The sequence below is a fragment of the Myotis lucifugus genome, unplaced genomic scaffold, assembly GCF_000147115.1.
Source record: "Myotis lucifugus unplaced genomic scaffold, Myoluc2.0 scaffold_98, whole genome shotgun sequence".
Lineage (NCBI taxonomy): Eukaryota > Metazoa > Chordata > Mammalia > Chiroptera > Vespertilionidae > Myotis > Myotis lucifugus.
The window spans coordinates 4207372-4221979 of NW_005871146.1; the positions used below are offsets into that span (position 1 = coordinate 4207372).

The 14608-nt window shown below is 36.6% G+C and overlaps 1 protein-coding gene across 11 annotated transcripts in view; it reads left to right on the forward strand.

Moving 5' to 3' along the window:
- Positions 1-14608, forward strand: part of KDM5A (lysine demethylase 5A) — a 105297-nt gene that overhangs the window by 49668 nt on the left and 41021 nt on the right. For all 11 annotated transcript variants that reach the window (XM_023756731.1, XM_023756727.1, XM_023756733.1 and 8 more), the window contains 8 exons: positions 374-568; positions 2273-2454; positions 2813-2937; positions 3375-3525; positions 4860-4974; positions 7879-8234; positions 11753-11891; positions 14302-14481. In XM_023756731.1, the coding sequence (XP_023612499.1) occupies positions 374-568; positions 2273-2454; positions 2813-2937; positions 3375-3525; positions 4860-4974; positions 7879-8234; positions 11753-11891; positions 14302-14481 (1443 nt within the window). The remainder of the gene's footprint in view (positions 1-373; positions 569-2272; positions 2455-2812; positions 2938-3374; positions 3526-4859; positions 4975-7878; positions 8235-11752; positions 11892-14301; positions 14482-14608) is intronic.

The window sequence follows — 14608 nt, forward strand, 5'->3', positions numbered from 1 at the left end:
TCCTGCAAGCCCCCTACTAGGGATTGAACCGTGACCTCCTGGTTCATGGGTTGACTCTTAACCACTGAGCCACACTGGCTGGGTTAATTTGCTTACTTTTATTGTTATTTGGCCTTGGGCAGCTTTTTAAATTTCACTGGACCTATGTATGTAAAGATACTAAAATTTACTTAATAAAATCACACATGTGAAATGATATACGTGAAAGCTCTTGATACTCTTTAGAAGAAGGCTGTGATATAAATGTTCAAATGGAGTTTGTTATTCTGTCTTCTTTATAATAAAAAAGAGGATCTGGAGGGTAAATAGTGGTTCTGTTCTGGAATATGCTATAAGCAAGTAATGTAATTTAAGAATCTTGTCTTGTTTTCAGTTGCCCATTGGGCGTCAGTGTGTCAATCATTACCGACGGCTAAGGCGCCATTGTGTCTTTTCACACGAGGAACTCATTTTCAAAATGGCAGCAGATCCAGAATGCTTAGATGTGGGGCTGGCTGCAATGGTGTGCAAAGAATTGACTCTGATGACTGAAGAAGAGACACGATTAAGAGAGTCTGTTGTACAAATGGTGAGCACATGTCCGGTACTTGATATTGTTTATGAAATAGAAAAAAATTGAACCTATAAAAAAGTATCGTTGCTGATCAAGTTCATCCTATCATGTTGATGGCGTATCCCAATGGAGATGGCTTCTTCCAACAAGACAATGCACCATGCCACGGTGCTCGTATTGTGCAGGAGTGGTTTCAAGAACATGAGGGAGACTTTACCTTGCTTAGGTGGCCCCCACAATCACCAGATCTCAATCCAATTGAGCATTTGTGGGACGAAATTAAAAGAGCCATCAGGCAGCTGGTTCCACAACCATCAAATCTCACAGGACTGGACAGTGCTATTCATCAGGCATGGTGTCAGATTCCTTGCATCACCTTTCAACATTTCGTGGAGTCAATGCCAAGAAGAATTGCCGCAGTATTGAAGGCAAAAGGTGGCCCAACGAAGTATTGATGGGGTGGTCATAATAATCTGGCCACTCATTGTGTGTGTGTATCCCATGTTCAAAGGCTGTTAAATCGCATTGTTTACCCATATCTTCAGAAAAAAATCACTTCTACTGTCGTGGTAAACAACCTGCTTCCCTATTTATAATGGTCTGGCCCTCTAGCAACTTCAGCGCGAAATTATAGCTAATTTGCCTACAAATGTCAGGTGGTCTTAATCATCTGGCCACTCAGTACATATTAAATGGAAGTCTTTGTAAAATGCCACTTTAAGTGTTTTTATTTTCTTAAACTACATGCTGATTAACTTTCTTTTTTCTTTTTCTTTTTTATTGATATTAGAGAGAGAAGGGGAGAGAGAGAAAAACATCTCCCATCGATTGGTTGCCTCCTGTACATTTCCTCGGCTGGGAATCGAACCCACAATCTTCTGGTGCATGGGACACACTCTAGCCAACTGAGTCACACCGGCCAGGGTGATTAACTTTCTTTTTGCTATCTTTCTGAAGTAGATTACATTTGATTTGCACAGTTTAAGTAATTTTATACTTCTTTATCCTTGCATATGTTTGTACATATCAGCATTATTTTCAGATCATAGATTATTAATGTATCTGGTTCAAAGACATATTGTCCATGGGGACAGTAATTTTTTCTTATTTTAAAGAGAACATAAACATATGGCTTTATGAGTTGTTACACGGTAAACTTTGTTGTTATCACAATTCTGGTCAAGAAATAGAACTTTGTCAGACACTCAAAAGTATCTCCCAATTACAACTTCCCTGACTGTTTTGACCTTTGTAGTAATAACTTCCTTGCATTTTAAAAATAGTTGTATCAGTCAGTCAAATGTACATTCTTAGATACCAAGATTAAGTCCTGCTCACTTAAAATTACTAATGATTATTTTTAGAAAGTATTTTGATGAAGTGCCATTGTACCTCCCACATTTATATCTTAAGTCAGAGATTTACCCATAGAAAAAAATGTAGGCACTGGCTGGTTGGCTTCGTTGTTTAGAGCGTTGTCCCAAGAATACACCAAGGTTGTGGGTTCGATCCTTGGTCAGGGCTCATGAGAATCAACCAATGAATGCATAAAAATGTGTAATGACAAATTGATGTTTCTCTCTCTCTCACCACCTCTCTTTCCTTTCCCCTCTCTCAAATCAAAAGATAAAAATTAAATTAAAAAAAAATTTTAAAGTAGGTTCTTTGATGCTTGAAAGACTAGAAAGACTTGATCTTATGACATTAATTATATTTCAGGGTGTCCTGATGTCAGAAGAAGAAGTGTTTGAACTTGTTCCTGATGATGAGCGACAGTGTTCAGCATGCAAAACCACATGTTTTCTCTCTGCTCTCACGTGCTCCTGTAATCCTGAGCGGCTTGTGTGTTTGTACCATCCAACTGATCTGTGCCCCTGCCCCATGCAGAAGAAATGTCTTAGGTATCCAGAAGTTTCTTGTTAAACTTCCATTACCCTCTTTTAAAACCAAGGATTAATGTTGCTCTTTTTGTAATTCCTTTCCCTGTGTCTGGGCTGGTAATTTCTTATCTATCTACCTTTCTGCTTGAGAACCAGTCCTTTAAAGTTGGCCCTAAACTTGGGCAACTAAAATTAGTTTATCAGTTGATTTCACATCTTTTTTATCTGTGGTTTCTCTGATTTCTCTTTATGTGTACCAAGACCCCATTCCTCTGGCCATTGTACTTTACTTAAGCTGATTGTACTTAAAATTAAATTTACTTTCAAGTTGTTGGTTTTTGAAGTTTTTATTTCCCATGTTGTTTTGTTTTGTTTTTAGATATCGCTACCCATTAGAGGACCTCCCTTCTCTGCTATATGGTGTGAAAGTCAGGGCACAGTCCTATGACACTTGGGTCAGTCGAGTTACTGAAGCATTATCTGCCAACTTCAACCACAAGAAAGGTTACACTGAAATTGTCATTTTGAAAGAGGCCTTTTTTAATGTGTTTTTCCTCCATTAAGCAAAAATCCTAGGCTTTGTATGAGATTTGAGACTAATGGGTTGGTTGATTATAGTCTTAATTTTCTGTTTGAGAATCTTTAAGTGAAAAAGTTGATGTAAAATGGGATAGATGACTAACTTGCAGTAGATATATGTTTTGAAGAGCCATTATTACCAGTAGACCTAACATTAAAGGTTTATTGAGAAAGAAAAATTGCCTTACCTGAGAGACATTATAAGAATTAGGAATATGCTTTTATTGCATTAGTGATGTTCTCTCACAGCTGTAGTAGGTTTTTGCTATTAGGTTGATGATTCACTTGAGAGAGGTTAAGATTTACAAGTGACTTTTTATGTCTATGGTCATAGTATATGGCTTTTTTATTTATTTTTACAGATTTGATTGAATTACGAGTAATGCTGGAAGATGCTGAGGATAGGAAATACCCAGAGAATGATCTCTTTAGAAAACTCAGGGATGCTGTAAAAGAGGCTGAGACCTGTGCTTCTGTGGCTCAACTGCTTCTGAGCAAAAAGCAGAAACACAGGTAAGACTAAGAAGAGTTGAATTCTTTAATGGTTTCCTTTTTTTTTTTTCTTCCCAGAGTAAAAGCCAAAATTTCAACTTGCTTTTGAGGTCCTTCAGCTTTGACCTCTTCTGTCCATGTCCCTCTCTCCTCCAATAATGCCCTAATCTTATCTCCTACTACTTCCTTTCTTGCTTGCTTCATTTTGCAACCCTCTTCCATTTACTGTTCATACACACCAGAAGTGTTCCTGCTTAGTGCCTTCACACCTGTCTTCACTCTGTTTTGAGTTCTCTTCCCCTGATATCCAGATGTCTTGTCTCCATACTTCTTTCAAGTCTTTTTCAGATGTCACATTCTTGTAGAGGCCTTCTCTGACAGCCCTTTATAAAATTGCAGCCTTCTTATGCTTCTGCTTTATTTTTCTCCTAGCCCTGTCACCTCCTGATACACTAATTTTCTTATTGTATTTATTGTCTATCACCTTTCATTCCCAACTAGAATGTATGTTTTTTCATTGCTATATATTTTTTCATTGCTATATTTCTTGTGCTTAGAACAATGCCTGACACACAGTAGCTGTGCAATAAATATTTGTATGTAGGTAAATAAATAATACGGTAGGCTGAAGGCAGATGGCAGCAAAGGGTAACCTTGTAGGATTCAGTGGAAGCTTGTTATTAAGGAGCACAAAAGCATTTGCCCTTGATTTAGTGTAATTCATATGTGTTACATTTTCTGTAGTGTTTCATATTCATCCTAACACATTCTTTGTGTCCGAATGGCTTTCTCTATAGCAATTTACATTGGGTTTTAAATTATTGTGCACCTTTTATCTACCATTTTATCAGAAAACCTTTCTTAGAGACATTGATCAGCAATCCTCTTGGGTCACTAACTCCCTTAGAAAATCTGGTGAAAGCTTAGGAGCCCCTCCCTCCTTTTTTTTTTTTTTTTTTAAAGAAAATATACACACAAAATTGTGAAAGCTTCAGAGGGTTTATTGTTTCCTAAGCCATGTAAATTGCCCTTGTTCCTCATCTTAAGCTTCTTGAGATAGAGGATTTGGTTTTATCAGTGAACTTAATATTTTACTGTGAAGAACTTATTGAATGTTTAAAATATTTAGTACTTGTAAGATTGGAGGAACTAGAACTTGGAGAGTTGAATCTTTGAGCCATTAACTGTAGAGCTAAAAAACCTAATTTGGAAGTGATCATCACCATTGCAAGTGGAATCGTCAAACATAGTATTCTGGGATTGCTTGGGTGAGAATTATAAAGAGATTAGAGGCCCTTTTGATATCAGAATAACTGAATTTTTCTTACTTATGTCTTTATATTATTTTACATCAGGCAGAGCCCTGATTGTGGGAGGACTCGGACCAAACTGACAGTGGAAGAATTGAAGGCCTTTGTCCAGCAACTTTTTAGTCTTCCATGTGTCATCAGCCAAGCTCGACAAGTAAAGGTGAAATATTACATTCTTTAATTGGGTAATATCTTTTGTATTATGGGCTACAATTTTGGGTAAACAGAATAGTGTGTCTAGACTAGTTTTTTGTTCTCTTTTCTTACATAAGTGCTGCTATTTAAGTTTTTTTTAGTGGGCAGTAAGGATCTCTTGGTTTCATTCTTAATTGTAATTCCCACTTTTAAATTCTGGAATTAAAGCTAGTTTAGAATTTTTTTTCTGTATTAAATTTAGGTCAGAAGCCCCATTCAACTTAGATGTAATTGAAATGCAAGAAATTAGTTAAAATAACCTGAATATATCAGTGAATTATTAGTTCATGAGTTTTAAAAAATGAAGAGCTTTGACATTATCAGAGCCCTGATGGTTTAATGACAATGTGAAGTCAAATATATTAAGTAGTATATTTCAAATATATTACTCTGCACAGTTAGTAATCTTTTGATAGTTTGTGGGTTTTTTGTGTGATTTGGGTAGAATATCGAAAATGTTTTTTTTATCATGGTTAACAACTTGTGAAATCTCATATCAATAGTGTTTTGTCTTACTCCAGTTTGTAAAAGCATTTTGATAATTAAACATACTTCCTTCCTGAGAGATTTTCTTTTGATTTAAAACAAAATGTTTTTATTGTTTTTTTTTTGTTGTTTTTTTTTAAGAGAGGAAGGGAGAGGGAGAGAGAGTTAGAAACATCAGTGAGAGAGAAAAATCACTTTGATTGGCTGTTTCCTGCATGTCCCCCTGCTGGGGATCAAGCCTGCAACCTGGGCATGTGCCTGATCAGGAATCGAACTGGTGACCTTTTGATGCTTGACCCAACGCTCATCCACTGAGCCACACTGGGTGGGCCCTGAGAGATTTTCTTCTTTAAACATCTGTGACACTGTATTCTTTGTTTTTCTTAGGTCATTCATAATTCCTTTTCTTTAGTCTTCTTTGTTGATTGTCTTCTCCTTGGTTTGATTTCTGGTTGTGGAGTATATAAGGAGTCTCAGTACTTTTTTAAATCTTCACCTGAAGATATTTTTTCTATTGATATTTAGAGAGAAGGGAAGCGGGGAGTGGGGCTGATGTGTCTCATATTAGAGACACATCAATTGGTTGTCTCTTGCATGTGCCCTGACTGGGGCCAGGAATCAAGCCAGCAACCCGGACATGTGCCCTGAATGGGAATCAAACCCTGACCTCCTGCTTCATGGGTTGACACTCAACCACTGAGTCATACCGGCTGGGCATCTCAGCCCTTCTTTTATTCTTGGTCGTGATCTCTTCTTATTTGTCCAGTCACATTGACATTAAATATCACCTATATTCAGTTGAGTTCCAAATCTCCAACTGCCATTCTTTTTTTCCACAGACTTGACTATCCAGTTGCATATTTTACGCTTCCCTTTGGAAGACTAAAAGGCATCTAAAAGTGTTTTAATGAGTCAAAAATTTTTATTCCTTTATTGCCCTTCTACCCCACATCCAATCTCTAAACAAGTGCTACTATTATCTCCAAAATGAATCCCAAAGTAAACCATTTGTCATTAATTTCATTGCTTAAACTGCTCTAAACCACTAGAATCTGTCCTTTAGATTATGACAACAGCCTCTTACCTGATCTCCTTTCTATTCTTGTCCTGACAGTTTATTTTTCCTTTAGTAGCCAGAGTGATCATGTAAAATATAAATCAAATCACATCAGCCCTAGCTGGGTTGGCTCAGTGGATAGAGTGTCGGCCTGTGGACTGAAGGGTCCCAGGTTCGATTCCGGTCAAGGGCACATGCTCGGGTTGCGGGCTCGATCCCCAGTAGGGATTGTGCAGGAGACAGCCGGTCAATGATTCTCATCATTGATGTTTCTATCTCTCTCTCCCTCTCCCTTTCTCTTTGAAATCAATAAAAATATATTTAAGAAATTATAAAAATCAAATCATATCACTTCCCCATGGTTAAAATCCTCCACTGATTCTCCAAACTCAAGTAATTGAAATCCAAACTCATAATCTACAAGGCACTATGTAATCTGACCTCTGCTTATTCAACTACATTTATTCTTCATCTACTTTGCTCCCTATCATTCACTTTTGAGCACCAGGCTCATTTCTGTTTAAAAGCTATTGCAATTATTATTTGCCCCGCCTGAACTACTCTTTCCCAGCTCTTCATAAGGTTCCCTTATCTACCTTTTCATTTTTATTTTGGTTCATCTGTCTTTCAGACGACCATTGCAAAGTAATATGCTCCCCTTCTGTTCATTCTCTATTGTTGCCCTGTTTTATTTTTATTATTACTATTTTTTATATTTTATTGATTTTTTTACAGAGAGGAAGGGAGAGGGATAGAGAGTCAGAAACATCGATGAGAGAGAAACATCGATCAGCTGTCTCCTGCACACCCCCTACTGGGGATGTGCCCGCAACCAAGGTACATGCTCTTGACCGGTATTGAACCTGGGACCCTTCAGTCCGCAGGCCGACACTCTATCCATTGAGCCAAACAGGTCAGGGCTGCCCTATTTTATTTTTATAGCATTTTAAAAAACTCTGACATTTTATTTATGTATCCAGTGACTGGCCACTTATATTGAAATGTATGTTTTTGTAAGACAAGGACTTTTTATGTTTTGTTTAATGCTGTATTTGTTTAGTGCCTGCATTTAAGTCAGAAGTCATTACATATGTTTTAATTAATCATATGTTAAAAGTAGGACTATGTAAGTAATTATAGAGAAGCATATTTATGCCCTTAGCTATCATATCCATTTGGTACTATCATGGTGAGATTATTAGATGGTCTAGAATTGATAATTTTGCCTATCAAAACTATGTATTTTATTGCCTATCAGATGTTTATTACATAAACATTTTTTATCTTTTATATTTATTTTTATTTTTATTCTTTTGGCCTTTTCAGAATCTGCTGGATGATGTGGAAGAGTTTCATGAACGTGCTCAAGAGGCCATGATGGATGAAACCCCAGATTCTTCTAAACTCCAGATGTTGATAGACATGGGCTCTAGTCTCTATGTGGAGCTACCTGAATTAGCCCGTTTAAAGCAAGAGCTACAGCAGGCTCGATGGTTGGATGAAGTAAGACTGACTCTATCAGATCCACAACAAGTCACTTTGGATGTCATGAAGAAATTGATAGACTCTGGAGTGGGGTTGGCTCCCCACCATGCTGTGGAGAAAGCAATGGCTGAACTACAGGAGCTCCTTACAGTCTCTGAGCGATGGGAAGAAAAGGCTAAGGTCTGCCTACAGGCAAGGTGAACACATATTGGTGACTGCTGCCTCTATAATAACTAAACCAGATAATAGAATGGGAGGAGGAGCATAAGGGTCTATTTATTTCAATAAATATTTTGTGTCTTCCCTGACCAATCACTAAGTTATCAAATGAGTCTGCATATAGACAGTTTGTAATATTGTGCGCATACTATATGCAGAGTACTTTGTTAGGTACTTTAAGTGATACAAAATAGTATTTTGTTTGGAGCCTTCCATTACTGATTTTATAGTTAGGAGCTAAGAAATATAAAGCTCATTGCAGTATGTTATTAACTGAGTGGTACAGAAAAGTGCTATAGGAATTCAAAAGAGGAGAGATCATTGTTAGCTTAGATGATCAAAAGAGAATTTTGAGAGAAATGTAAGAACTGAGCGCCTTGAAAAATGAGTAGGATTGAAGTGGAAGAGGAGGCAAGAGAAATGTCATAAGCTAAGTTTAAGGTATGAGACAAACGTTAAATGGGCTTTTTTGGAGTGGAGGATTTATGTAGGAAAGTAGTGGGAGATAAGAATCAGAACCAAGAACGTTAAGTAGTTGCATTAGTGTTGGCATCCCATTGGATTTGTGAGATTTAAGTAAAGCATATTTGACTATATATCAACTAATTTGACTAATGTTCTTTGTGAAAGTCTTTTTTCAGCAGCTAAGGTTTATATTTATATAATTTCTACTGTGAATATGAGAAAACTGGGATGCTTAAAAGAGAGATCACATAGTTATTAAATAACACAGCTCAAATTTAAAGCCTTTTCCACTTTATTCTGAAGTCTCCATGTACTTACTGCTATGCCAGCCACTTATTTTGAATGGATTTGTTAGGAAAGCCTTAGATGATTTAATTACCACAGTTCTGCTCTGCCAAAAAAGGCTCCATATATATTGGATATTTTGCTCTCCAGATGCTATGGAAAATACAAACTATATTTATTTATAGCTTTTCCTATCTAAAATATTCCTGTTCCTTCAGATTCATGACACTTCGGGAAGTGGAAGCATATTAAATGGAAAAAGCTAAATGACTTTGAAATGCAAAATTAGGATTTGGTATATCTGATGCAATTGATCATAGTTGAATGAAATTTGTTTATAGTGATCTTTAAAAACTTTATTTTTTCCCATTTTTCTACATTTAATTAGTCACCAAGTTTTAGTGATTTTTGCCTCTACAATGTCTTTTATATCTTTCTTTAAGTTCCCTGCTCTAAACAGAACCACCATTCTAGTGGGGAGAGACAGTTGAATACTGAAGGAATGAATGAATTTCAGATATATAGTGTCACAAAGAAAATAAAATTGGTAAAGAAGTAGGGGGTGATGGGGTTGGGGGAATGGTGGGAACTAGAATCTTCCTTTTCTAACTCTTGTCAAAGTTACCTTTCTGAAACATATTCTTACTATTTTTCATTTCTTAGTACTGGTTAACTACTGACCTTTGTTTTCTTTTTAGTTTATTGATTTTTAGAGAGGGGAAAGGAGAGAGAAACATCGATTTGTTGTTCCACTTATTTATACATTCATTGGTTGATTCTTGTATGTGCCCTGATTGAAGATCGAACTCCTAACCTTGGGATATTGGGATGATTCTCTAACCAGCTGAGCTATCCAGCCAGAGTCTGATCATTTTTTTAAATATCTTTCTTCTCTCTCTGCCTCTTAAATAATGACTTTCCTCAATATTCTGGCCTAGACTGCTTCTTTTCTCACTTTGTATACCTCTCTGGAAATTTTTGCTAACTTCTTGGCTCCATTACCGTCTTTATACTGATTAATTCCAAATTCTCATCTATAGATTTTTTTTCATAGATACCATTTGTCTATTAGATAATTCCGTTGGATGTTCCTCAAATTCCCATATCCAAAATTGGACACATTAATTCCTTCCCATAATCTCTTCCTTTGTTCTCTGAATTATACTATCTTTCACTCATTTGAACAAGTCAGTACTTTGGAAATTAAGTTTGATCCCTGCGTTCTATTTTCTTATCAAATTCAGTTAACTACGAAGTCATGCTGATTCTAATTCCTCAGTTTTTCACTTTCATTCTTTTTTGTTGCTGATCTGGATTGTAGCTGTAGGTCCTGTCTATGAGCTCACCCCTCTCTAATCCATTCTCTACACTGCAACTAGTATTTCCCTAAAATACAGATGACTGTTTGACTCCCTTGCTTAAAGCCTTGTTTCCCATTCCCCTTGGGATGAAGTTCAGATTCCTTAACCTGATTTATAAGGCCAGCTATAATCTAGCCCCTTGCTTTAATATCTTGCCTCATATCTTGCCATTCTTCCACTTGTATTCTAACAGTGATTGTCCCTGCCTCCCACCGTTGCTTCCTCCAACATGCCATGTTCTTTCTCATCTCTGGACCTTTGCACCTTTTATTCTCCTATGGAACAGCCTTCCTCTCTGCTCATCCCCTGTGGTGTACCTTCACCACCCCCACCCTCCCTCTGGCCCCAGCTTTTCTGACTAACTCCTATTCAAAAAGGATAAGAAAGCTTAGAGGCCACTTCTGGGAATCCTTCCTTCACCTACCAAGTCAATTAGGCCCTCCTATATATCCTGATAGCGTCTTTATTTTCCTCTATCATTGTACTTATAGTGCATCTAACTCATTAATAATCCCCTCCTCCACAAGATTAAAATTTTTCATAAGGCAAAGATGCTGTCACCCTTGTGCATTAATAATCTCCCAGACCTAGCACAGTGCCTAGTGAAATTCATGGCTCTTAAGACCTCTTAATCTGTTTACATCTTTCTTTCCTGCCAAATTCCCCTACTTCTTGGTTTTACTCTTGCTCACCGCCCCTCCACCCCCAGTCTTCACACCGTCTCTGATCTTAAACTAAACTACCAACTCATTTTTTAAATCTTTCTCTTTGTCTTTGTTCATTATATTCTTGTGTTTTTTTTCTTTAACCTTTTACTTGCAATATCACAGTTCTTCAAGGCTTAACTCAAAGCCCTTCTCAACTCCCGTAGGCAAAATTAATCACTCCCTCCCCTATAGTAATTTGTTCTTAGTTCCAAGTACATGCTTATCTTGTATTCCGATTAGTTGAGGATAAAGGTTGGTTTTGTTCATCTTTGTGTAACTAGGTATTATGAATGTAGTTGAATTTAATGTACATAGTCAACATTAATTTCTAGACTATTGTTTCCACATTGCTATTTAATATGCATCTCTGACAGTTTCAGATATTGTGGAGAACTCAGGTAGAGGCAATTTAGTGTAGTGAAGAGCATGGGATTTGAGACATCAGTATTTCAGGTGTACCATTTACTACATGACTTTGGGGAAAATAAATGATCTTTATGTTAAAGGTATCTGTAAAATGGAAATAAAGATAATAGTTATTTTGCCTCCCTTATAGGATTGTGGTAAGAATTAAATGAAATCATGTATATGAAAATTCTCTACATTCTAAAATGTTATGTAAATGTTGATAGCTGTTTGATTTCTCATGCATCTGCCCTAATTTTTATGTTTTCGTAGACCACGGCACAGCGTGGCAAGTTTAGAAAGCATTGTGAACGAAGCTAAGAACATTCCAGCCTTTCTACCCAATGTGCTGTCCCTGAAAGAAGCCTTACAGAAGGCTCGAGAATGGACAACTAAAGTGGAAGCTATTCAGGTAAGGAGTTTTTTGAATTCTCTTACCATTCAGATAATGCTATTTCACTAGTGAATCCTTAAAACGTTTAATTTTTTAGAATAGATATAATAAAATAATTACAGTACTTAAAATTCACTTGTTTTTGCAACTGATTTTATAATTCTAAATAAATATTACTGGTTTAAACATTACTTGTCTGTATTGACTCCCTGCTGTAAAAGATGACAGAATGAAGTAAGTGCTAGAGATAAAAGTTTGCTTGAATACATAATATTTCTTCTGAATTATACAAACCATTAGGGCATGCACAGTACTCAGGATATAAGTGCTCTTTCTTATAGAGCTATACTCTAAGGAAACCAACTCTCTTCTACTGAACTGCTGCACTAAGAAAGAACATATTCTAGGTGTCAAGTTCTAATGACTTCTTTTTTTTACTTCCTTTTCAGTTGACTTTTTTTCTAGGACCTGCTTAGATACCTTTCTATGCTGTTTTTAAAATTATCTCTTACTTCATCAGGAAAGCTCCTCCATTTCACCTTTGACCTATTTCAGCAATTGATTGTCCTTAAATGTCTGATAATCCTTACTTGGCTGTTTATTTATGAAAGGACTTAGTCAGGAAGTACAGGTAGCTTTCTTGGTTCCCTCTAATTTTGAAGGACTTTTCCTCCACCGAGCCCTTTCCTTCAGTGGGAGGACTGACTTGTAGACTCTAAATAAGTGGACAGCTCTGTTCACAGGCAAACTCTTCTTTAGGATACATAGCTTGGGAGCAGGCTGTATCTAGGCTTAGCCAGAAGGTATTCTGTAGTCAAATGGCTATAGTTGGCAACAGAGAGATTAGCAGTAATTAAGGTATTTCTTGACCTATCTGTATCTAGGTTTTATCTTTCAATTAGCTGCCTTTTCTTATTCTAACACCATTCCAATTTAATTATACCATTTTAATATCTCAGGATGAGAACCTTATTATTCTTTTCCAAAGTTTTCCTGCATGTTTATTTTCCCATGTTTCGGTATAACTTTCAAAATGAATTTGTAGGCAAATGAGTCAGTTAATACATGAGAAATAACCTTTTAAAATATATATTATTGATTTCTGAGAGGAAGGGAGAGAGAGAGAGAGGAACATCAATGAGAGAGAATCATTGATCGGCTGCTTTCTGCACGCCCCGCCCCCCCCCCCCCCCCCCCCGAGGACAAGGGAACCTGGGCATGTGCCTTGACCAGAATCAATCCCAGGACTCTTCAGTGTGCAGGCTGATGCTCTATCCACTGAGCCAAACCAGCTAGGGTGGGAAATAACCTTTTAATGGAATATCAACATTTAGCACTTAATACTATATCTTTCCTTCATAGCCTCTGAATAGCAATGAATGTTGTGAGATATATACAGTTTCTTATCGGAATGCTAACGTGTTTATCTGCTAGGAGATTCATCCAATCTATGATATCACTTTCAATTAATGTCTACAGGATGCCAACCCACTTCAGGTGTTGTTAATAAGACCCTAAAATGGATTACTTGTTAACTCACATGTTGTGATGATTTAATTATTTAGTGAATTTAAAGTTGTATATAAATTTTAAAAACAATGACATCATTATATGGAAATGTTGAAGCATTGTGGCTTAGAAGGAAAATATCCATTCTCATGTGTTTGTATAACATAAAATAGAGGTGGTTATCAGAACTAAAGCAGCGTTTTGTAGTTGTTGGAAAAATTGTGAAAGACTTTGAAACGGGAAAGAGATTACTGGATGTCTTTTCAGTGGAATATTGGATGTTGTCTAGTTCAGTGGTCGGCAAATTATCTTTGATGAAGCTATTTAACAACTCTGTCAATTATTTTAAAATGATAGTGATACAAATGAATTATGTTCATAGAGAAGCAATTACATTTGTCCTTGTATTTGGAACAGTTGATTTCCACACTGTAGTAAAGATCATTCCATTGTCCTGTATGACAGTGGTTGCCAACCGGTGGTCCTCGGGCCACTGGTGGTCCGTGAGGTCCGAAAGGTTGGCGACTGCTACTGTGTGATATTAAATATCTGTTTCCATCCATTAGCAAATTCCTTTTCTCATTTCTAATTGCACATATATGTCTGTTCTTACATTGTCCTTTGAACTGGTTTTTATATCTTACTGATCCCCTCATTGATTAATAAAATTAAAATCTTTATGACAACATGAATTTACTTAAAATTAAATTTATTGAGGTGATATTAGTTAATATATCATTTCAAGTGTACAATTCTATGCATCATCTGCATGTTGTATTTGCACATACTTTTTAAAAACATTAGTATTTGTTAATTCAAGAGGCACAATTACATTTAAAGAATAATATTTAATTAAAAAAGTCACTCTAAACTCCATAAGTGAATGCAAATTGTGTGAGGATGTACTTTTGTTTTTCAGAGTGGCAGCAACTATGCTTACTTGGAGCAGCTGGAGAGTTTATCTGCTAAAGGGCGTCCTATCCCTGTGCGTCTTGATGCATTGCCCCAGGTAGAATCACAAGTAGCAGCAGCTCGGGCGTGGAGAGAACGGACTGGGCGGACCTTTCTTAAGAAGAATTCTAGCCATACATTGTTACAGGTAAAGAGTAGTTTAATTTTTGGATACATACTTCAATCTCCTTATCAGAAGTAGGTAGTAGTATTGTTTTCATTTTATCTGGTCATGATTATACAAGTGATTCCTATTAGGTAATATTAAATGTTGA